General features: G+C 41.4%; 1 protein-coding gene across 1 annotated transcript in view; it reads left to right on the top strand.

Moving 5' to 3' along the window:
• Positions 1–5,759: 5,759 nt before the first annotated feature.
• Positions 5,760–26,033, top strand: part of pcdh1a (protocadherin 1a) — a 75,951-nt gene continuing 55,677 nt past the window's right edge. Inside the window, exons 1-2 of the mRNA XM_053441673.1 lie at positions 5,760–6,563; positions 7,599–9,785. Of these exons, the coding sequence (XP_053297648.1) occupies positions 5,769–6,563; positions 7,599–9,785 (2,982 nt within the window). The 5' untranslated portion in view covers positions 5,760–5,768. The remainder of the gene's footprint in view (positions 6,564–7,598; positions 9,786–26,033) is intronic.

Raw genomic sequence — 26,033 nt, 5'->3', positions numbered from 1 at the left:
ATCAAGCTAGTGGGAGGGAAATGGATTTCACCTGTTATACTAGCCAAAGGCGCAGAGTCAGCCAATACATCAAATCACATCAGTTGAGAAAATCATTAAATTATCCGTTATCTTTCCACACTGTGGCGGAGCCGACGAGAGCACATCCCTCAGCAGAAATTCTCGGGCTTGATTTGTACCAGGTAACAGGTGAAAACTCTGGTCCTGCAGAGGAGGCAGCCGACTGTTCCTGAAACAGAGGCTCCCCTGCATTCAGTGCCAAACCAAAACAAGCCATTTGTAGATAACAGGCCATTTATTTAATCTTAACACATCGGTAATTTCACAATTATGACTCGGTTAATTCTATGCTGTCGTCATTTCTGCTGGACCTGTGGAGCGGCCAACTTAAAGAGCAAATGTCACCGAGTCGGTCCCTGAGTTGACTCAGTAGATAGTCTGTCTCTATGGTAACCAGGACAGGGGCACATGCTCAGCAACACAATTATATTGTTCATGTTCTAAATACCTGACTTTTTGAAGCACTAACCCTAACCCTTAATTATGCGTTATAACGGCAAATAAAGTATACAGACACAAACTTCCACATGTTTTTCTAGCTCTTCTGCTTTAAGACAAAAAATGACATTTAAATCTTAAAAATCAACAATAAATCTCCTTCAATACCTTCTTAGGAAATACTGATGATCGATTGAATGCTGCTTTATAAATGTAATTTTTTTCATATAAATCTCCTATTCAGATTTACTTCAATATTTTCTACCCTTCATTTTCCTCAATAATAATTAACATAAGCAAATTCTATAATATCCAAATTGGTCCAAGCCAATATATATGTATTTATTTGATAACCACATAAACTGCATTAGTATTCAATTAATAGAGATGCCTTGTGCCCAACACTGAGATTACAATGCACCAATTAACCTTATACTATGCACTCCTCTAGTCTATTAAATGTCAACATTCCTGCAGACAGTTTGACAACTGCCTGTGGTGGAAAGGAAACACACCAAAGCAATGGTAGTTGCCGTTTTAGAAGACCGGCTGAATGAACAGGGTCTTAGCATGGGGTTGAGGACCCCTGCCATCATTAAAGAAGGGGATTGTATCCCTCTCGGGAACGAGGCCAACTGTGCGCAGTTTGACACAGGAAGGGATGCTAATTGTAGCCATGTATAAGTTTAAATGATCTCTTGAACAATGGGGTCAGCTGGGTGGAGCACGATGTGAGGGCTCCAGGCAAGTCTCAATCAGACCTTGCAAGTTGACTGATGCTGAGCTGCCACAGGAGTCTTTCACCTTCGGCACTGGCACTGGGTTTGGAGCCTTTAGGGGAGATGTGAGGCTAAAGGATTGCCTGAAGTTGCTAGGAAGAATTTGGGTGTCCACTGTCATTCAAAATGGCACTGGAGGAAATGGTAGACCCGTACGATAAGGAAGGGATCAGAAGGAACAGGAGAGTAGGCTTAATGTGAGGAGACATCCGCCTACCCGTTATTACAATTCAGGTCGTCTATATTTTCTTTTAGAGGTTTCTGCATATCTTTATTTTTATTTCTAAAAAAATCTAATGCACTTTTTTTTATAGTGTATGAAAATATCAATTTATCTATCTATCTATTGATCTATCTATCTATCTATCTATCTATCTATCTATGTATTTGCTGTTTATTCGCAAGTCTATATTTAACAGTAGAGAGTGGAGCATCCATACTTCCTCTATCCATCAAGTCCCTCCTGCATTTGACTGAATCGCCGACCCCCAGTGACAACACACTCTGCGGCGACAGGGTGGACAGGAGTGAGACCCACTGTCTCTTGGGGACACTCTTATCTGGAGAGGTCATTGGCAGGTGAAGGGGTATGCTCGGGTGAGCTTTTCCTGCCGCTTGTGAGTCTGAGGACTGACGGCCACGCTGAGCATGAGTCATGAAACACCGACTCTCCAGTCCAGTGTTGTGGCTCTTACACTTGGCACCCCTCATGGTCTTAATCAGCTGGCTTTTGGTCCCGCAGTGGCAGGCGGACTTCTGTGGTGTTTTTTTTAAAGCCTCGATTTCCACTCCTGAACAATTCTGCCTTGACTGTATTCCTTCGCTGCAGAGCTAAACGTCTTTGCATGAGATGTAGATAACAGTGGACCCAGTTTTAGACTGTCTTTGAAGGTCCACTACCATACTGTGGTACAGACTGCCTTCACTTTTTTTCTCTGTGCGGGAACCATCTGGACTATTGCATGATCACAGCATGAGCCTATGTGCTGCATGATTTTTCACTGGTGGAATGTATGTCCTCTGTCCACTCAGACAGTGAAACGCTTTGATTCTATTTGGAAAGACATTTCTTTGGAATATTATTTGTTGCTCCAGAGCACCTCTGTAAGTGTCTGACTGAGTGTGCTTGTCTGTTTAAGCAGGATGGTTTTTGCAGCATACAGTGCATATGGAAATTACACCATAAGCTCTGTAAAGTCGGTAGAACTCGTATAGCTCGGCATGTAGGAGTTAGAGTGTAGGCTACTCTCATGAAACTTGCAGTACAGTTGGGGTCACCCAAGAATAAGTCCGGTCCAAGTTGTCCTGAAGTGAAGCTACCACAGAGTACTGTACTGTAGCTTGCCATTTTCTAGTTATAATCTGTAATCACTGCTTAAAGTGAGCTACAGTGTTCGGGAGTTATTAGGGCGATTTTGTTTTATAGCCAAAAGGATTTCAGATTCTCACCCTCACATGTCCCGAAGATTTGTGATGCAATGCCGTATCCAGTTTGTAATATATGCCTCACTTGTTGGCACTCTTATTGTATAATTCAGTGCTAACAGACGCCAACACCTTAATCCTGGAAACAACAGAAAAAACTGTTTTATTAAGACTGGTTGGCCAGGAGTCTAATATGACACATACTAATATAGTGGAAAAGTAACCTCTTGTTCCTCCGTTGGTTTTTATGCTGAGTTATGTATCACATAACTCCCTGCATCAGCGTGTAGTCTTGTGGGTCTACCACACCATCTGGGATGGCAGATGATAACCAAGTTTTTCAGAGAAAAAGCGCTGAGATGCAGGCAACGTCACTCCTAGTTGTGTTCAGCAGTTTGAATTCACCCATTTTTGCTGCTCAGGTAGTGAACTTTGGTGAGATGTGGAGCTGCTCAAGGAGACTCACATCCTCCAGTGGCCAAAGAATCCCCTTTGTCAGAGATGAGAAAAAAGCTAAAACCATCCTGTCAAGCTTTTGATGAAAAAAAATGGGAGATAGCTGAGAAATGTGAGATAAAACCAATTATAGGCATGGTGTCAATAATGTTCAAGCGATAGAAGTTTTGCACTGAGTGATGGCAAAATTGTATGAACAACATGAATTTTAATGTAAATGTAAACAAAGGAAAAAGGAACACCAATTCGCTGTGGCTGCCAGGCACAGTGCCATCTGGAAGACAGGCATTAGGCCAACTGGAAGACATTAAGTCATGAGTGTCATCAACCATAACAATCATGTCCCTATCAAAGGATGCCTATTCATTCTGGAGGCGGCTGTAATAGCAGAGGAATACTTAAATCTAAACTAATTAATTAAAGTCCGACTACCGGATCCTCTCTAACCTAAAATACACAGTGAATATTGAGGGAGGAAAAAAAGCAAAGGGTTGCAGGTGTTAAATATGATTATGTACATGTGACCATATCATACAATAAATCTTTTTTTTTTACTAGATTCGTAAGACCTCAATACAACACATGCCAATTTGAGTGACTCCGAATCTAAATGCCTGTATTTAATAGACATGTCTGCATGTTGATCTTTACGCCGGGACAGCAGTGTTGAAGATGTTACAGTTTCATGTAGAAATCCCTCCACACACTTCTTAACTGACATCACGACTGATGATGTTTGGCTGTTAAGCGTCAGTTAGGTATAAGTATCGTTTCTTCATGTGAAACCTCTGATCTTGTTTTTTGCTCCCGTTTGCTTTTTTCCCCTCCGTTTGCTCACATGTACCAAGAGAAAAAAACACCGGCTGTTCACGCCACATCGACTAGAGGCTCCCCTGAAAATGTAAAGAGGGACGCAATCGATATCTGCGCAATTAGTACATCAATAACCTGCACTACCAAATTTAATGTATTCAAAGGGGATTGAATTTCTCATCGGATTTCTGTATGTTTGTGTTTTGCTGTCTGGCTTAATACACATTTACTTTGCCCCTCTCTGGATTATTTTTTCATGTGTGGACCAGCAGGATGCAAAATTCAGATGTGAACTCTGAATAACACTGGCTGCTCACACTCATGTATATTTCTATCTCTCTCAAACCCACACAAAGAAAGGATACAGTGATCCCACTGCTTACTCTCCAATCCCTACATTTATGGTTTTGGCCAGTATTAGATCCAGTGCATTATTTTGTTTTTCACTTTTCTATGTTAAAGTGAGCTGATCATTCCTCTGTGTAACATAACGGTCTAACAAAATGTTACTTGCTAAAATAAAAGCCAATATGTTAGAACCCCAATATTCTTTGAAGGCAAATGGAAATCTTATCATTCAAGAAAGTTGAGTAAATGTTATTGTTGCAATTTTGTTATGACTGCGACAAAGGAACATTATTTAATAGGGACTGGTCTGGGCAGCAGTGGACACACGCACATGAGTGAACTCTACATGATTAGTGAGCAGGCACTCACAGCTGCGGCACACACACTAAACTGGTAAAATGCTGCCACCACTAAGTTTTGCAGAGCACTGGACTTTGATACTTAACCTCATGACTGCTCCCATTTCAATTACCAAATAGAACAACCCCCCCACCACACACACACACATCAGAAATAATTATAGCCTAAAATCACTGCAGCATGAAAAAAAGCCAGAATTCTTTAGCTGGAGGGAATACAGATCAAAGAAGACACTAAAATAATGGGTCGTAATTACATAGTTGAAAAGTTCAAAATCCAACAATGATTGCAGTGTTTGAGCTCGCCAGTAGCAAAGGAGCATGGGGGGGGGGGGGGATTTCTTGCATTGTGGATTGTTGCAAGCCGCATGTGAAGCTAACGGCCAAGTTGCATAATCTGCATGAGGAGAATTGATCTCCCTGCCTCTGTGACCACCATGTTGTTAGAGGCCTGACTGGTAATGAAATAGATGGAGCAGTTTAGCTTTGTCAATAGGCAACATCACATGGCAAGTTCATAAGGATCTATTTCTGAGTGTGGTTCATAGCGTTTGAGCTACAGTGCTTCAACTCTAAATATCATGAAGTGTTATACTGAAATAATTATTATCTTGGGCTTTGTTTAATCGCTGAGTGTTTGCATTTCTTTTTTATTTGATAAAAATCTGAAATAATCCGCCCTTTTTTGCGTGTAGCTCACTATATCTTCTATTTTCCCTACATTAACTTCTTCACAGAATTCATAAAGTTTAGTCATTTTTTGAAGCAATTGAAGGAAACATGTTGGACTATAGTTATGACTGCATTAGAAAAATCATTATTTTCTCTTCGTTGTGGTCTGATGATTACATTGTGCTTGCAGGCGTGTTGTTGTTTCATTTCAACATGTTGACAATATAATAGAAAGAACAATACAATGATGTTTTTTTTTTTTGTTGATGTGGCTTCTGTTCAAATTCCAGTGAAGTTACTGCCTATTGAGCTTTTTTACAGGTCCCATATGTTCGTCTAAATATATGAATGTGACTTCCTGATAACATTTTGACACCTGCTCTCTTTGTCGTTGACAGGCCCTTCTTCTGATGACCTAATGGAACCGAATTCACACGTAGTGCTTTTTTGGGTCCTGGTACTGTGCTGTGGCTCAGCTAACGGCAGTATCCTGTACCGCGTCCAGGAGGAGCAGCCTCCCAACACCCTTATTGGTAGCCTGGCAGCCGACCAGGGACTGCCTGACTCGGGTCACCTCTACAAGCTAGAGGTGGGTGCCCCATACCTCCGTGTCGATGGAAAGACGGGGGACATTTTCACCACAGAGATCCCCATAGACAGAGAGACCCTGAGGGACTGTCGAACGCTGGGTAAGGGTAAACCCTGCTACCTGGAATTTGAAGTATCAGTCACGGATCTGATACAAAATCAAAGCCCACGACTTATTGAAGGACGTATCGAGGTACAGGACATCAATGACAATACCCCACAGTTCCCCTCTTCTGTGCTCACCATCTCTGTCCCAGAGAACACGATCATGGGGGCGCTGTTCTCCATACCCTTAGCCACAGACAGGGACTCAGACAGGAATGGGGTAGCTGACTACGCGCTGACTGCCGGGCCAGATGCAGCTACCCTGTTTGGTTTACAAGTGGCCGACGACAGGGGAGGGAAGCTCCCACAGCTGATTGTCCTGGGCAACCTGGATCGTGAGTTAAAGGATTCCTATGACCTCACCATCAAGGCAGTGGATGGAGGAAACCCTCAGCGCTACAGCAGTGCTTTGCTTAGAGTCGTGGTCACAGATGCCAATGATAATGCCCCCAAGTTTGAAAAGTCCACGTATGAGGCAGAGGTTTCTGAAAATAGCCCAGTAGGGCACTCTGTATTGCAGGTAAGATCTGTTCAATAACACATTTTAAGTCATAATTTCCATCTGAAGTGCACAGTTGAACTGCAACCAATATTTATTCAAAGAACCTTGACGTACTGCTGTGAATTTTATGTTCAGCTGCTCAGAGACAGCAAATACAGGGCCGGGTCTAGGCAGGGGCAAGAGGGGGCCTGGCCCCCTCAAATAAATGTTGTGCCCCCTCAAACTAAATAGGGTTAGGGTTAGGGTTAGGCACAATGCCCCCTCAAGATTTGTGGCTGCCCCCTCATACATGCCTGTCTAGACCCGGCCCTGAGCAAATATCTGCCAATTTATCAAGATGATGTAGAAAAATATCATTTTGCACTTGGTTTATTCCCTTGATAAAGTTATAATGAATGAAAACAAACCAAATACACTTATTATTGTGTTGTTTTAAAAATACGTCTTTATTCAAAATATAACCATCAGGATTCTTGGCAAATAAGGCCCTGGTTGGTTATTGTTGCATCACATGTCTTCTTATGTGTAAATTTGATCCCCTCCAATTGCTCTAATGTGCATTTTTAATATGTGCATTAGGACATTATGCCTGTACAGGTAATTAAGCTGCTTATTGCATTTGTGTTGCTACTCTACTTGCAGATATATAGCTAGAGATAGACAATGCCAGAGTGTGGGAGTAAGATGCTCTTTGTAGGATTTGCTCTGCCTACCGCTGTGACATTGCACTGACTGTCATGAAAGAAAAAGCAGCCCTTATATTTCATCATGTTTTCATTTGCACATTTTCTCTGGGCCATAAAAGAAAGAAGAACAGGGGAAAATTCTCAGTGACATAACCATCTGAAGCAGATGGGAAGAGAAATAATCAAATATACCTAAATAATGATGTTAACATGCAATGCAATTAAAGGATCAAGGTTCATTGATTAATGTATTTATTCACTGGTCAATCGTTAGTCGAGAAACTCTTTCTCTGGCTTCCTTTTAATTATAGCACTAAATTGTTGCACATTATTCATGCCTTTAACCATGGAATTCCTTTAATTGCAGGTCAGAGCAAATGACTCGGACATGGGCCCTAATGGAGAAATTGAGTACACCCTTCATCAGGCGGTAGACCCAGTGCCGAAACTCTTGCGAATTGATCGGTCCACTGGTGTTATCTATGTCAAAGGTTCACTGGACAGGGAGGAAATCAGCAGCCTGTCCTTCTATGTGATGGCAAAGGATAAGGGTCCTCAACCTAAGAGCTCAAAGACATTTGTTACCATTGAGGTGACAGACCAAAATGACAACGCACCAGCTGTGGAGATCCGTGGGATTGGTCTTGTGACACACAGTGAGGGAGTGGCAAACATTTCCGAAGACATGCCAGTGGGAACAGCCGTAGCTTTGGTGCAAGTGTCTGACAACGATGAGGGAGAGAATGCTGTGGTAACTTGTGTGGTTGCAGGAGATGTGCCCTTCCAGCTTCGCCCTGCCAGCGACTCGTCCAGTGACAACAAGAGGAAGTATTTTCTACAGACCACCACTCCTCTCGACTACGAAAGGGTTAGGGATTACCGAGTCGAGATTGTGGCCGTGGACTCTGGAAATCCAGCGCTCTCAAGTACAAATTCATTGAAGGTGCAGGTGACTGACGTGAACGACAACTCTCCAATATTCTCCCCAACCTTGTTTGAGGTGAATTTTGCGGAAGAAAACCAACCAGGGGAAAAGGTATTGGATGTTATAGCATCGGATGCTGACAGCGGCATGAATGCTGAACTCCTCTATAATATAGTGGCTGACTCATCCATCAAAGGTCTCTTCGAGATTGACCCAAATACAGGTGAAGTCAGAGCCCGAAGCCCACTTGATCGTGAACATAAAGAAAGATATGAGTTCCGTGTCACAGCAGCAGACAAAGGTTCACCTGTTCATAAAGGATCAGCGACAGTTGTGATAAACGTCCTTGACCGCAACGACAATGATCCCAAGTTCATGCTCAGTGGCTACAGCTTTTCAGTTTTGGAAAACATGCCTCCCCTCAGTCCAGTTGGTATGGTGACAGTCTTGGACCAGGATAAAGGTGAGAATGCTCATGTTCAACTCTCTGTAGAGCCTGATGGAGGGAAGTTTGTCGTTCAAAATGGAACGGGCACCATTCTCTCAAGCATCTCATTCGACAGGGAGAAAGAAAGCAGCTACACCTTCCGTCTAAAAGCAGTGGACAGAGGAGAGCCACCCAGGTCTTCATATGTGGCTGTAACTATCAATGTACTGGATGAAAATGACAATGACCCTGTGGTTACTAAGCCCTCCAATTCCTCCTTCAGGCGTTTGTCTCCTCTGGCTTCCCCGGACAGCCATGTGGAAATAGTGGAAGCTGAAGATCTAGACAGTGGGCCTAACGCAGAACTGGTCTTCGGGATTGCTGGTGGAAACCCTTACCAGCTATTTCGCATCTCTCCTTCCAGTGGGGAGATCACTCTCGCAAAGGAGATGACCAGCAAACATGGTGGACTGCATCGCCTAGTGGTGCGAGTGAGTGATAGGGGCAAGCCTGCTCGTCACGCAACGGCCTTGGTCCACATCTATGTCAATGAAACCATTTCAAATGTCAGCTTAGTGGAGGCCCTAGTAGGACACAGTCTTTACACTCCACTGGACAGGGACATTGCTGGGGATCCTGACAGTGGCTTTGCAGCACAGCGTAGTAACATCTTATTTGGAAGCCTTGCTGGTGTGGCAGGCGTCGTCATGTTGATCTTGGTGGTGGTGTTCATTCGACACCGCATCCAGAGAGAAACTAAAAGTGGGTATCAGGCTGGCAAAAAAGAAACAAAGGACTTATATGCTCCCAAACAGGTACCAAAGAATACCAAAGGCAAACGAGGGAGGAAAGGAAAACCCCAAAAGTCCCCGAAACCACTTGGAGAAGACGAGGAAGTCAGCCTCCAAAAGAGTCTCAAGTTCAACCTTGATGGAGTCAATGATAGCCCCAGGATACACCTGCCCTTAACATATTCACCAGGAAGCCCAGACATAGGCAGGCACTACCGCTCCAACTCCCCTTTACCTTCCATCCAGCTGCAGGCCCAATCGCCCTCTGCCTCACAGAAGCATCAGGCTGTCCAGGACCTTCCTGCTGCCAACACCTTTGTAGGAACGGGAGGAGATGACAACTCTACCGGATCAGACCAGTACTCAGATTACAGCTACAAGACCAGCCAACCGAAGTACAACAACAAACAGGTAAAGTCATGCTTTCCATAATCTAACTGCTGCCTGAATGGTCTGTCAGAGGAGTGGATGGTTGATTTGTCAAATTGTTTCAGGGCATTGAAGGACAGTTTAATTTTAGATCCCCTAACACATGGTATTCTTTTGAGCTCTCATTTAGGACTGTGTTTTCAGCTCCAGTAGTAGTGCCATAATATACCGAAAAGAAAGTAGTTCAATACCACATAAAACGTGTTATTATTGTGCCTTCAGTCCAGATTGTAAAAGCATGAAATGATACTTAAACATTTAATGTGATGAGATGATGCAATAAGAAGATACAAAATGTCTTTCATCACCCAAGTTGTTTTAACATTAAAAAAATTACATTACCTTCCTCTTTTGTTGCTATCGTCACATTGGCAACACAAATATGCTCTGGGAATGATGTAGGGACTCATAGATTCGTTAGAGTATCAATTAATCACTTTAATGCAGTGACTTGCTGTCTTAGTATTAGATTAGCCTCCACTCTGGAGGGTGAAATTGGATTCACAAAAAGTTGCTCCAGGTATGTAATTCAAACCCAGATGGCACTTTTTTTTTTAGGTTGCTAGTGGAGTTGAGCAAAGTCCATTTCTCAGTGACTTATTTCTGCTCTTCTGCCTGACCTCTAGTGCTCTGATCTCTGCGGGTCACTTGGTCTTATCTCCCCACTCCTTATGCTCTTATCTCCTGTTATCTTAAGAACATTTGGCAAGGTTTGAATCGCCATGGAAACAGAAACATTAATAGACACACAGGGGATTACGAGCAGAAAAATTGTCTAGGGACAGGAAAGTAGTGTGTCTGTAGGTTTCTGTGTCATCTGCAAGTGTGTGAATGTGCGTCTTGGACTAAACAAATGTACATGTGTATTTTTGTGTGAGCAGGAGGATCAAGCAGACTACTATAATCCTTAAATAGTATAACATTCTGTATAGTACTACAACATATACGGATATCTTGATCGTGTCAGTTTATCAGGACAGATATACACAGTCTATTTCATTGCATCTCTTTTTTCAAAGTGATGACTCTACTCAATGTGAAAGATAAAAGGCCCGGTATATGTAGGAAGCAAAAACAATACAACACAATTTCTAAGTACCCCCAAATCCAAAGACTGCCTCCTACAGGGAAAAACCCTCTCAAACAAACACAGCACACCAATGATCAGCAGCATAACTTCACTGAGCAGTGACCATTACTAGGACAGATATTTGTAAATCACACACATAGGAACCAGCTCTATAAAAGCAATAGTCATGTTGCTACAGTTCTAATCAAAAGATATCACAGACAGTTTGTACTGAAAATGTGACCGTGATACATACAATTTATTTTAATTCACGACAAGTTGACAATGACATGGGCTTTCAAGATGTTCCCATAAATTACATTGCAGTGCCATCCAAACAAAACAGTTTGACAGTTTCTCTGCAGACACAATTTGCCACGCAAAAATTAACGAAATTAAACGCGGGAAAAAAATATGCCGCTGAGTTCTGAACGAGAGCAGGTGACACATTTTCTGTGGAGACAACTTCGGAGCCAGTCACACAGTTGGCTGGTTGGTAGTTTCAACAGATGCTCGCTGACAGCTGAGGTGATCACAGGCCTTTGTGGGTGGAGTCAGTTTGGAGAACAGTCACCACTGTCTCCTTGATGGACAACATAAGGGACAGAAATGACTACAAGCCACAGGGTGTGCCTGGGTATTTGTGCGTGTGTCGTGCCAATCTCCGTATACGAGTGTAGATTTGCAGCTTATTGTGAGAGTGTTAATTGTAACTGCGGCGCAGATGTAGGCACTCAGCGCTTGACATTGTTCTCGGCTCCTCAATATGAAAACATGAATGCGGATGAGACATGACTCGAATGATTGACAGGAATTGTAAAAACACGGACAGATGCTGAAGCTCATGTGACATACCTCAGCAGATGTTGTCTCATGTATAGCATCCCCTCTCACATCAGGAAGAACAGATTGACCAAAATATATAATTAAAGTAACTGCCAAGTGATGTGACAGATGTAGAGTGGTGCCCTTGCTTTAATTAACCGTGCTACTCACAACAATGGCTTTTCGTTGGGAATGTGGTCAGGTGTCTGGATTTGTGCAAAACTTCTGTATATTACGTCTGAAATTCAATTCAGCTTTGAGACAGATTGTGAGCCTATCAATGGTAATGAGCTTCGTTTAGTTAAACTGAGATTACAACACGGTTTCGAAAGGATTTGAAGAGTCGTACCACAAACACAATTTAGCTCTGTAACGATATGCAGTATTATCAGTCATTTGCTCCCACGCCCTTTGGGCTTTAATTAAACACAGTTCACTTATGAACACCACTCTACTGTTGGGTGAAGTCTGTGTCACTGTTTGATAAACTAAAGCAAGTTGATCTAGAAACTGTAACAGGACCACTTTGAGCTTTAGATATTTGAGGTGATGGCATGTCTAAAACATGATGATGTTCTTTTACAGAATTAGCAGGTATATACTAGAAAAAAACACTTCTTTCCCATTGCCACGAGAAGAGTTGGCTCCTCTGTCTTTTTCCCCCGGTGCGTCATATTCACCGTCACAAATGCAACAGAAATTGAGGCGCTCTCTCACCTCGCTGTCTTGCCAAAGTCACACGTTCACCCGGGTGTCTCATTTCCATCATCATGCCAATTGGAGCTGGAGCTGATCAAAAACCTGTGTCTATCTCTGAGTCATTTGACCCAGGAGGAAATACGATTTGAATCCATTCCCATTGCAGACAAAAGCCCAATGTCCGTGGATGTTGTTAGGTTTTTTGACCAGTGGAAAAGGAACTTAAAGATTCAGTGTGTGCGATTTAGTTGAAAGGAATCTACAGGCATGTGTTGAGTATAAAATACTACAAGGTGATTTTTTCACGAGTGTGTTTCATCTAAATTCTACAAATTGTTGTTTTCTTTACCCATGAATGGGCCCTTTATATTTAGATACTTTATATTAACATCAGGTGCGGGTCCTCTCTACGGGGGCCGCCATTTTTTTAACAGTAGCCCAAACTGAGCTACCAGAGGTTATCGTTCATGTTGGAAGGGGATGATGAGGTGAGGGGGTCTCAGCTACAACATGCAACTTCACCACTAGATTTCATTTAAAAACACTGAAACTTTAAGAGTTAAGGTTACAAGTAGTTTTAGGTTATGGTTGGAGTTTGATGTTTCGTCATGCAGGCTCAGTTAGCGCCTCAGGACCAGGGAAAGCATCATTCCAGGGCTCACAAGATCCATAAGGAGGCCATACATGACGACATGTTTGCAGTAGATTGTGTTATCTGTCAGGGGTGTATAAATTATATTTCAACATAAACAAGAGAGCAGTCTTACACATGCATTATTATGGGTGGGGCACAGAGCTCTAATATTTATTTGGATTTAGCCCTGTTGGCTGCACCACCTTCACTTTGGACTAACTTTACAGTCATCAGTTGCTGCTACATTGACCCAAATTCACTCACTCTTTTTAAATCTTGCATTAAAACCCACCTGTTTAGGCAGGCATATAACTTTTAATGTGCTCTGCTTTGTGCATTTTTAAATTTTTAATTAAATGTATTGTTGACTGTTGTACGGCGACCTTGAGTATCCTGAAAGGCGCCTTATAAATAAAATGTATTATTATTATTATTATCAGTTGATTTGTAGAAGTTTACATTTACATTTTATAGAAAAGTCTACGTTTATTTATGTTAGCCATGAGAACAACTCGGGGGTGGATAGTGGAGGGTTTAAATGCTCTTCAGTGAAGAATGGCTTGTTGAGAATGCCAAACCCCTACAGATGTTGTAGATGTCCTAATTAGATTGCGGTATTATCTCAGCACTTGCCAGCTATATGTGTGAAGCCATATTTGTTTTGTTTTCTACACAAGGAGATAGCACTGTTATCAATTCAGAGACATTTTCATCTTCTCCCAAGACTCGGAAGAGAAATTTGCAGCTCTCTAATTGCTTTAGATTAACCCACTTTGGCACAGAATTCCTGAAATGCAGTATCTGGGATATTGCATATTATGGAATCTAAACACAGCTGGAGGAAGTAGGGCAAAAAATATCCATTGCTTCACAGCAAATATTATATATTATTATGTTATTATTTTTTTGCAATATAAAATAGAAATTATGCCAGAAACAGACTTGAAAATCCAAATGCCGAACCACAGCTGTAACCGAGGCTTGTCATATATAGATTGTCTTGAACCAATGAAATTCAGCACCATGGACAGAGCTTTCTGCTGCCAACTGTTCCACAGCCTCTGTGCAGATGGAGAAAGATGATAGGCCCGAGCGAGGCTGATATAAATGGACTCCTTTTCATTCCGGTCCTTTGTCAACACCCTTTAAATGATACCACAAACACATTTGAATATGTGAAATGCTTTTTTAATTAAATTCAATTAAATTCAATTAGATTTATAAAGAGCAGTATTAACTGGTAGTTTATCATTTGTTTTCTTCTATTACCGATAAGATAACCATTTTTGGCAAGAACAAAAATAAGCCTTAGCAAGTGCAAATGTATTATCGTACAAAGCCAAAATATTTCTATAATAGATTTAACAAACCCGATGAACCCACTGGTGATACAAGGGCTTTAGCATCCATGTGCTGAATTGAAGTCCTTACAATTGCTTTCACACTGCTTGCACCTGTTTGGGTAGTATTGTAATTAAAGTGGGGACATTGGGAATTTTCCTCAGGGTCTTGGCAAGTTACACTATCCTCTGGTGTATGTCACAATTTTGTCGTTGAGCCTGGGTAGGCAATTACAAGCAGCAAAATGTGCATATTTCAAAGGAATTATTGTCCATGTGGCAATAGCCTGCACAGTTAAAATGCATGATGCACAGCATGTCATGTGCGTGTGGAGAATCTGAGTTGACATTGCAGATGTTGTTCCTGAATTATGATTAAAAAATAACTCTATATTATAATATATTTATATAAACTAAAAACATGCACGAACATTTACTCATTCAAAATTGGTGTGATGGAGTCATTGTAGAAATACATGAGTTGTTTGTTCATTTAAACTCGTATGTTGTTTAGTTAAATCATAGATAGAGTCCTAATTGAAGATGAATGTCTTACCACGTTGTCAAGCTGCTACTGCTGCACCGTTGTATCTAGGCATGACAAAGTGAGCTTTACTTATTTCAAACCAGAAAGGTATAGGTCTGTGCACCCTTCCAACATTATCTTTCTAGGTTTGCTCCTTGTTTACTTCACTACCCTTGTCAGTTTCGAACGTGTGATATTTTCATGATGGTTGCTGGAGAAACCAGTGACTTACATAAGCCATTAGAGGTGTTAATTAGCCCTGTTGGGTCTAAGAGCTGGCACCTTTCTTTCACACCTCACTTCCTCAAAATATTACATTGGATGGAAACAAAGACGGAGCTAGCGGTGAGGACCACTCCTGTGTTACACAGAAATTACGACTTGAAAGTCTTGTGCATCCACACTTCAAAATCCATTTTTGAATCCAAAATGTTGTCCCCCGTGGGCTGTTTGTCTATCGCCCTTCCAGTGCGCGGTTATCTAAAAGCAGTCCGGTGGATTCTCCGAGCAGGAAAGTGGGAATGGTGAATCAGTGCTAGACCTAATTAACCTGTTTCTTTGTTAAGCAAGGCCCACACTTTGTGAACTTTAGGCATCCCTTAGAGCTGGGATTAACCCAATTTAGGCCAATACTGCTGTTTGAACTAAGTAGAGGTGTATTACAGACGAGGCCGGAGGCATGATTTGCATTTGTTCTACAAGACTGTGACACATTATTCTCTGTTCCGGGTACTCACGACCCGGAAAATCCTCAAAAAAATAATCATAAATATGTCATCTGCATTTCAGCGGATAGTTCAGAGAGTAAGGAGTGCAGTCGACTTATTCCCCCTATCTTTTCCCATCTCAGTTGCCAATCTGCCTTCTAGTATTTTCTACAAACAGGCGCGACACACACAGACATACACAGCTCTTTGTGCACCACCTATTTGCCCTGGTTGATTACCCAGAAAAAGAAGGCTGGGAGGAGAGTGAGGTGAAAGGTATTGTTGATGCAGGAATAATATGTTTTTTGCACTATTTTATGGAATAAAAACATGATATAAAACATGTGTATTTGTGAGCTCCAAATTATGGGTTTATATTTTTTGGGGTGGAAATACACATAGGCTCACGACTGTCAATGCTTATGCAAACATGATTCTGTTTTTGTCTTGTTCTCACACAAAGGCTATCTGCTGGAGGAGACCACTCCGGCTGGGTCAGGGGCTAGCGGCATCCAGATTGCTGCATTAGTCCAGACCAAAAGGATGGACGCAAAGGGCTAGTCAGAGTGGAACACAGGAGAAGGAGGGTGGGGTTGGAGGAGTGGATTGGTTAGCATTCAAGTCTCGTGTTAGTTTATCAAGTATATTTTAAGAGTTCATATATCAAATCCGCCCAAACAAAATGCAGTTTTATGAAAAATTTGATTGAAGATTCATTGCATGAGTCATGTAATTTAGTTTTTGATCATATTTGAAGAAAAAGATAATATTTTAGCTTTGATGAGGTGACCATACTGACCCAGAAACAAGCACTGAAAGAGCAGAAGCCAGGGATGAATATATGGTACTTTGATCCAGACCTGATTGAACCAAGCCATGGCCGGATCAAACAAAGCCATATAGATGATAAGAGTAGATTCTCGGCAGGAAAAGCTCTCTTAGGTTTGAGTAAATTTTAATTTGAATGCATGCACTATAGCAGGAAGCACAGACCTATAATGTGCACAGTGGACATTATAGCGATTCATACCTCATTTCCCTTTTTCCCCCCTCTTTCGGCTATAGGAGTGCAGTGAGGCCAGATCATGCTGTCACGTTCAAGTAATCGAAAGCTGGAGGCAAATACAGACAACAATGAGTAAAGTAATTTCATTACCTGCAACAGGAAGAGCGTGTCAGTCAAACACAGCAGAACTGGCAGACAGGCAGGATATCAATACCTGGTAGGCAGGCAAGTTGCAGGAGTAAAGGGCAAATCATGGAGATTTTTTGGAAGGTACTGCATCAGACAGATATATAACAAGAGGAGCAGGTGAAATGCAGAACAGAAGAGGAACCTGGCGGTGAGCAGTCCTACAAATACTCAGACTAATAGGTGATGAGCTCAGACGACAGGTGATACGATGAGGTAAAGCAAACAGAGGAGAAAGGAGAGAGGCAGTAATATTCCTGAAAACCCGAGACAAGGCGTAGCTGAGGCTGTGTCTGGAATATGACTGTGGGACGCTGAAGGGAAAAGGGAGGAATGCTGCGAGGAAGGCGCTAGGACGCTCACTACTCTCCTGCCTTTAAATACTGAGTGCTTCTAATTTAATTTTGCTTAGGATGGCTGAGCAGCAATACCGACCTGGCAATTTCCCTTCTCTTCCTCGGGACAATAAATGAATTATAGCATAATGAAGTATTTGTTCACATCCTGAAATGATTCCTTGCATAGAAGTGATATCAGGAAGTTTCACACCAGATAGATGCAAAAAGAATCTGAAAAAGTTGAACAATCTATCAAAAGGCGAGACACTAAAAGCAGCTGCTCTCCTCTGACAAGCGACTCCCTCTTGTTGTTCATCGTGACAACTATCTGATACTAAATTTGGGCATTATTGACAGACTACAAACATTGTTTAATCACCGGCAATCAGATATTTACTGAAATAAAATGACCACATGCTGGCATTTGACGACACCCATGTTATTTCGGAGGCTTTCAAAATGAGGTATCTGTCATTTATCCAGAAATCTCAGGTCTCGCTGATATCAAGAGGGAAAAGGGAGAAAATCTTTTGACACTCAACCAAGCTGGATGCCTGTTTTGATTCGGTGTCAACCTGTCACTAGCAACTAATCCACCGCAGTGTTGGCTTCAGGAAGAAGCACAACAGGAAAGACAAAGAGACCCTGGAAGTGAACGCAGTAATCGAGCAGTGTCAAGTGTATTATCTTTCATTGTCGGTTTTATCGTATCACCCAGGAAGACAGCTGAGATGGGTTTGGATATTTTTTTAATCTTAAAATCAAGATCAGGTGGGTATTAAAGTCTTAATAAGAGATATAGATTGTAAGTATTGTGAGTATTATTATCAAAGGTTTTTGTATTTTGGTGTTACCTGCGGACAAATACCTCATAAATCTGTGAGTTTTGTTTCGCAAAGTTTGCCACACATAGCAACAAACGCTCAAGTGCAACATTTATTGAGGATTTCAAATATACTCTATGTAGTTTCATATTTTGGATTTAGTTCACCCCCCGAAAATGAAGGCTCTGTCCCTGACCCATGTGATGGAGCTGGTGTTATAGCTCCAGAAGCTGAACAGGTAGGCATGTGTAGTGGACACTTTACAGACACAATTCACCAAAGCCTGTTTGGTGTGGATTTCATATAGGGTTCAGTTGGTGGAACATTCTGAGTTACCTGTTCCTTTAAGGAGAAGCAGGGTTACTATGGTAACAGCAGTACCAGGAAGGGTTAGAAGCGGATGTTTTGAAAACACCAAGTAGTTCTGTTGTCTGTGAAAAAAGTTAAGTGTGAGTTATGCTCTCAGGGGTGTGAGGCAAACAAGACGGTTTCTCAATAGTTCATTACTTTGACTCCCAAAGTGCTGATCTTGGTTTATTATGGACGTTTCCGGAGACAGACATTGTGACAAACCCAGTTTCTTTCAAACTCCCTGAGTTTCTGGAGACATAAGCGTCGTTCTGATTTTCTCAATCAAAAGTGCAGTTTGTGCTCATACATTGTGGCCGATTACACAAGGTATTATTATGTGGCCTCGCAGCCCTCAGTAGCTCTAGAACGGGCAGAATGATGAGAGTAGTAATATATATATATACAGTAGATGTTAATATTCATTTTATATTCATAGCCACTGACCAGTATAATAGCAAAACAACTGTTTGTATTGCAAAGGCACCATTTCCTTCCATGAGAGATAATGGGTGTAACATTCTAAATTAGTTCTGGGTAAAACCTGAGACACAAGATAACACTGCAACAGACACAAAGTGGATCGTATCTAAACCTCCTGATTCAAGCTAATGAAGTTTATATAACCATTAAATACTGATCGGGTTTTTTTAATTATATTTTTTATAATAAATTGACTGTAGATGTCTAGTAAGCTATAGTCCTAAAAAATACTTAAACTCTACTCCCTCTTATCTTCTGTGGTGCGTCTGCTCATTGCCCATTAAAAACCCTGAACTAGGCAGGTGGAGATAAAGAGGCCAAAAATATTCGCATGACATCCCTAGACATCCTTTGAAGTATCTTGCCAGGGCGGAGAGGATGTGCGTTACCTTGAGTTACAGTCGACTGAGACGGATGTCAGACGCGCGATCTGGCTCCGTGCGGAATAAAAGATGGCACAGCTCAATAATCAAGGCTTATGCGGGAAACGCTGGATGCACACGTCGCCCGCGATGCTCAGCACATTTACAACGTCCTGGCACCTTCCACGTAGCCCCTCTGATGCTGTCTTGTTTCATGTGCAGTGGACCGCGGACATATCAGGAAACATCCTAATTATTCTGAAGCCAGTCGACACAGATTCTTTAAGTAAAACCCATTTGATGCATGCGATGCTCATTAGTATGAAGTTTTCTGGTTCAGGAGCAGCAAACCCAACGGAAGTGCCAGACTTATTGGCAGGCTCCAGGTAGCTGAGGAGGAGAGGATTAAATATTGACTGAGCCAAAAGTCAGAATGCGTGGATCAAGTCATGAAGTTGGACATGCTTGGTTTTTCATGTATTCAGCACCTCAAGTGCACAGCTGGCGGGAGGTTGCTTCACACAGGGTTAGAGTGAACAACTTCTAATTGGTCTTGCATGCAAAAGTTATCCAATTACTACATAATTTATCAAAATTACCATAGGAATAACATATGCCACTGATTTACTAAAATTACTGAACTGAAAAGCATATACAGTATATATACATTATAATATAAGGTCTTACTTACTTTGTTCCGATACCTATTTTCTCTAATTGTGTCTGTTATTGGAGAAACTATAATATATACTGTATAACATTTACTAAACTTACATACATTGGTTTGAATGCGTGTTGAAGAGAAATATATTGTTGTCACTTTAGCGCACAGTTAATATTAAAATGTTACCTCCTATGGGCACCAGTGAAGTATTGAGTAAAAAATGTCCCAGTAAAGGAGCCTTAAACCGGAGGTATGATCAACATGGGGAGGCCAACAGAGACAGCACAGAGGCAAATTACTTCAATTAGCAGACTTGGCCTAATGTGCGAAGCATTCTTTGAACTAGGACACAGGGATTGATTTCATTTGCACCTCACTCTCAGAGTGAACGATCAGAGCTGGTCCTCTGAGACTGGTTTGTCCAATCTCTCATGTCTTGGTGTAGCTGGGCTGACGTGTGTAGAGAATGTGATAAGACTGTGCAGGAAGGAGTAGTGAACTATCAATATGTAATGAAATATATAAATATATATATTTATAGGTCCACTGTGATCTCAGGTTTTTCCCAGTAAAAGGCTTAAATCTGTCCTCTGCAGAGACTAGGGGAATTTGTCTTTCTTTGATTTTTGCAAGACATCAACAAATCTTAGTAAATGTACCAGCAAAGTTTGACACCAGTGGTCTTGCTGTTGAAGTTGATGCATGGGGACATTAACATAGTGTGAAACCCTTTGTATTGGTATTAAACGCCATTAGTATGCCAACAACTCAGCAGCAGGCTGATAGCGACTGTCTCCAAGATTTTAAAGCGATAATGACAACTTTTCATGAATAGCGCCCGATTCATCATATGCACTTTTAATTTAATAGTTATACATGAAACGTATTTTAATAATGTGATCATGTATTGATCTAATCTTAAAAAAAAGACCCATGCCGAAAGTCCTCCTGATGAATGGCCAGAAGTTTCTGCGCGGCTAGCCCCTGACTGCCGGCCACGGGTCCTCTTGATGTCATCAAAATGCCCAGCAATGCTGACTGGCCCTTTGATGTAGAGGGAAAATAATTAAAGTGTTGCTAGTGATCTATATACGTATTAAAAAGTGATGGTCTCTGCCTATCGATCAAGTCTGATGAAATGTCTGATGAAAAGCCCACGGTTCAGAATGATCCGCTCTCATTTTTTTCCCCTAGGGCTCAAATGTATGCGTTTGGCACATGGTCAGATTCCGTTTTTTTATATAAAAAATAAAATAAAATGAGTAACTCCTTAAAGTAAAGCTGTGTCGAGGCTCAGCTCCATGATGGCATTGCCGTTAGCTGAGATATTATATCTCCACACATCCCAGCCTTCTTACCTTCTGCCAGGCAGATTAGTGCTTTTATCAATAAGCAGCTTAGCACCAAAGTGTCCCTCAATAATATGCCATGGTATTTTTTTTTCTCCTGCTGCTTTAACTCCTGGGCTTCTCTCTTCCTGTATTTTGCTCTTACTCATTCCCATAACCTCACATTTCCCTATTTCCACTCACTGAAATTCTCCACTTTCTTTAATTATATTAACCTCTGACTTGGAGAAACACTGATACGTTATGCATTCTCCTCCTCGGGTCAATTCAGGAACCTAGACAGGGCCCAGGAGGACCAGGGAGCACTATCCCCTTTAGACATACTACCCCATTAGAATCCGGCAGTGCACCATAAAACCCATTAAGGTCCATTAGGGAAGTGCTCTGGCCCGCAAACACCTTTAAAATCAGCAAGCAACAAAGGTGCACTGTTACAGATGGTGTAAAACTTATTTGATTGGTCACTGAATTGCCATTTCTATCCCTGAGGACGTTCGTTCGGAGCTCTTGGTCGGATATGATTACAGAACAAGCAGTTTTTCAAGCGTTTCTGCCTCAAATTTTCGGACGTGTAATCGCGATAAGTCACATGTTCGTAAATCATATTCATCCCTGACAGCTGTTTTACAAATACAGTAGGGTCATTCCATAATTTTTTTCTGCTCGGCAGACCAACGCATAATGCACATTACCCCAATAAATATGAATTAGCATGAGCATTATTGAGCCAAAACAGGTCCCCACTGAGATTGTACTCTGCCTGAACAGGCTCTTTCGCCCTCCCTCGGTCGGAACAATTGCATACAGCTGTGCGGCTTCAGCATACTGCTTCTCATGTGATTAGAGCGCCGCTTATTACGCTTGATGAGCCTGACCCAAATCTTCCCGAGGCAGACACATTTCTCATAGTGAGTTTGAAATTTCTAAATCCTAGATCAAGTCAAAGGTGAATCCCTGACTTGGCCGTAAATTGCTATTTCTGGTGCGTTGCAGTGGGGAACATCCACCAATGTTGGTCTTTAGGAGGATTTCTTCGTGACATTTAATAAACATTGTTAAAACGGCTACCAGTGTATGTGTATAGTGAGTTTCAAGGCAGTACGATGTGTCACATTCTCTTATTAAACCAAAAGTTTGCCTCGCTCCATTTTGGAGCGTTGCCGAATAAATGGCAATTAATTAGCGTCTCTTTTGACAAACTGTTGTGGGGCTATGATTAATTTCATGTATTCAATTTTTCTACAACAAACACACTCACAATCCACATTTTCTTTTCTTGAGTCATACTGTTGAAACGTAATTATTTCAAAAGGACTAGAGTATATATCTTTTTTTAATTATACTTTATATACACATTACAGGACTATATAACTGATTCTTCTGCAATGGAAATGCAATTCACTTCAAGTGCTTCAGTTTTCCTTTGCATGACTGCTGCTCTGAAAAGAGCTGTGAACTTGTCCTGTAGGACTACGCTCTATGTGCTTCAGGGACAAAGACATTTAAGATTTTCTAATGTTTTCCCCTAAAGAGTTATACGGCAAAACGATCCATTCATAAGCCTGTAACAGAAAGAATATGTAGTTTAAGTGTGAGAAATCTAATGTATTCAGTCTTCAAATGAAAAAAAAAAAAAGAGAGGTGAACTTTGAAAGAATGGAAATCACTTGAAAAACGTTGCCTTAAGTGTTCCACTCTGCAATTTACTCTTTCCCATTACAAGTGGTTGTGCTCTCTTCATTCCTCTGGTATATTTTATTATTTTATCTCTGTCTCCTCTTTACATCAGTAATGTCTCTTACCGTGTCATTTGCAGACAGATAATGTAACTTGTGAACCTTTTAATTGCTTGAATATCCCAGTCAAGAAAAAAAAATTATGTAATTGAATGTGCAACATTGCATATCTGGGAATTGACAAAAGCCTCTTTTATGCGTCAGTAAGTTATGAGCAAAAAATCAATCAGCTTATAGGCAAAAATTCACTGTGATATGGTCCTGGACCTAGCAATCAAAGTAAGATGTTGGAACAGAATAAAAGTCTATTTTACGGGTGACGACCAGTTTGACTGTACCAATATCCAACCCAAACAGAAAAGTGTTTTTTTGCCGTCAATGAGCTGTTGAATGAATCGTAAACCAGTGAAAGCCAGATGAGCGTGGCTGAAAACACAGTTATGTCACCGTGCCTTCTACATTTCTGACTAGAGACGTCTTAACAAAAAGGGAGAAAAGATAGAGGAAGTAAAAGGAAATATTCACAAGGAAATAATCTCATTAATTTTGACGTTCTTAACATTTTAAATGTTGCATCCGAGTAGTTTCAATATAATCTCTCACTTTATTAGTGGCAGTGCTGAGATTTGGATTAGCAGCCATGACATTGTGCGACTATTACTGTTCTGTCAAATTTCCATTTAGCTGCAGAATGTTTTGACATGGCCGGCTCTTTCCACAGCTATTCAGCAATTAGGCTCAGTTCATTTCACATTTAGATACAACTGCACTATCCTTGAATAAATTGTATTACTCTTAAACTTGTAAAAAGGTTTCAGAGCTGTTGTGTTTACACGATTACATGATAACAGACTACTCACCTGTAAAAAAATTAAAGGACCATGTAGCTAGTCTAGGTGTTATTATCAGCTATTTTCCTGAGAGTTAATCCAACAGAGAACACCTAGTTGATCGTTTGATGTATGGGTGACCAGATAAAAAGCATTAATAAGATAGTTTTGTATTCTTTGGGTCAACATAACTATGTTTTTGCTCCAGCTAATGTAGGCTAAGCATCTAATAAAGATTATTTTTGGTTTACTTAGCTAAACATTAGGCTATTAAGCCAAATCTAACACAGTCCACCTTCCACCTAATTTGCCTGCAACCTTACAACCCAACCTTGTTTGTTGTACATATAAAGGTGAGAATATTTGTATTTTCCTCGTTTAAGTGTGTTTTGTTTCAGGTTCCTGAGGGCGATAGAAAAAGAGTCCTGTGGCTCCACACGACCCTGCAGTGCCGTCTTGTGAGGCAGGGTGTGAGAGTCTTCAACTGGCTTATAGGCCTGTTCTGTCTGGGCTGCTGGTTTATCCTTTGATGTAGGCGCTTGAGGTTCCCTTCCTTTTGGGATTTCCTCGGCATGACAGCTGAACACCTCTACCGTTACCCGGCTGACATCTCCTAGATGTGTTGCATCAGTATCTAATAACAAGAAGGGTATTTTGCTTGGTTTGTCGAGGGCTTAGGTGCTGTCTGGGTTCCGGGGGGGGTTGGTGGTAGGTGAAGTTTTTTTTTTTTGTGGAATATGTGGAAATACACACAGTGTATAATTATTCTCCGTTTATAGAAATTTAACTTCTCGGGAAAAACTTCTGACTAGCTGAATAGTCACAAGAGGACCAACAACCCCTGTCATGTCCTATAGCTAAATTGAAATTGGATAAGATGGGGAAAATTAAAGAATGATGTTTAAATCAGAGCAGAGTGAAATATATGGCTAATATGACCTCTCTAGTAAAACTAGAGAGGTCCTAAGAGGTTTTGGTTGGTGTTTGGATTTTTTTTGGTCGGTTGCAAAACTAGCCTGTTACCTAACAGCACCTTTCGGCTACTATATGTGAGAGAAACAAACGATACTCTCAATTGCATTTTGAAGTTAGCTACGTTAGCAATGTCTTGTAACATAGGCTATGCTAGCTGTTTTCCCTCTCTCTGCCAGCTGCCAAGAATTATTCCTAAATAAAAGTTTGAGCTTGATTTATTGTTTGTTGGGCGTCAGCTTCCTGAGGGCTTGCAAATTGCTCATCCGAGTCAATGGTTACAACTGCCATCTCGAGACGACAAAATGGAGAAATGTCCAATCAGCTGTTTGATTAGCTTGGCGATGAGCATCTGTCACACAAGCACTTGTCCAATGATTGTTGATTAGCACTTTATTCCCGTTGCCAGCTTTCCTTTTTTCCGTTTTAAATCAAGCCACCTCTTAGTTTTTTTTCTCCAGCACAAAGAACTCTCACAATAATTTCTACCCTCCCCATTCAGCATACAGGGCCTCAACAGAAACACGTTTGCATAGCACAATGCCCTCTGACAAATTTGAGTAAACCCCTGCGTTTTTGTTATACTGTGGCTGCAGCAATCTCAGTCTATTCTATACGTGAAATATACATAGCAATGTGGTTTGGGTAGAAAATAAAAGATAATGAGAGATGAGGGAATCATCCATCAACTATGTGGATGCACGATGAAAAGTGCACAACAAATAAAGGAAATGGGCGGGGGGGATAATATGGTGAAGGAAAGAAAATAATTAACAATCCGGCTGTCGTGAGGCGAGCTGGCTTGGCAGGAAAAACAGTTGCAGACAATGAGAAGAAAGACTTGAAAGTAAGAAATAGCATCCGCACGGAAACCATTCTTAACGTTCGGAAACTTGCTTGTCAGATAACTGCAAAAGCGGCAGAAACATCTCGCAGTTCGGTGCAGTAATTGCAGACTTACCTACGCACAGCGCACAGACAATTCAGGTTTATTACGCCCGGTGAAGGATGCGCAGACACATTACCCTCAAGGGACTCAACATGCAATACAGTTGCCAACTACTCCACACATCCTGAGCCAAGGAACGTGTTCTTTAACCTCCAACTGATAGATTTTTTAGTGAGGAAGCAACACCACAGTAGTCATTACAGGGCCCACGTTTTGGGTAGACACCAAGCCAATACAAGTTTGTTGAATTCTGCCTGTGATGCATCCAGGAGTGCTGTATCAGCATGCTGCCTCTGCCTCTTTGCAGGAGGTACATAGAGAGAAGAAAGAGGGGCCATGGTCCAGCTGAGCTATAGGCAACTATCTTGAATTTGTATCGTGAG

The sequence above is a fragment of the Pleuronectes platessa genome, chromosome 15 (genome assembly GCF_947347685.1).
Source record: "Pleuronectes platessa chromosome 15, fPlePla1.1, whole genome shotgun sequence".
Lineage (NCBI taxonomy): Eukaryota > Metazoa > Chordata > Actinopteri > Pleuronectiformes > Pleuronectidae > Pleuronectes > Pleuronectes platessa.
Note: the sequence above shows the minus strand (reverse complement) of the source record. Positions and strands in the feature narration are given on the sequence as shown.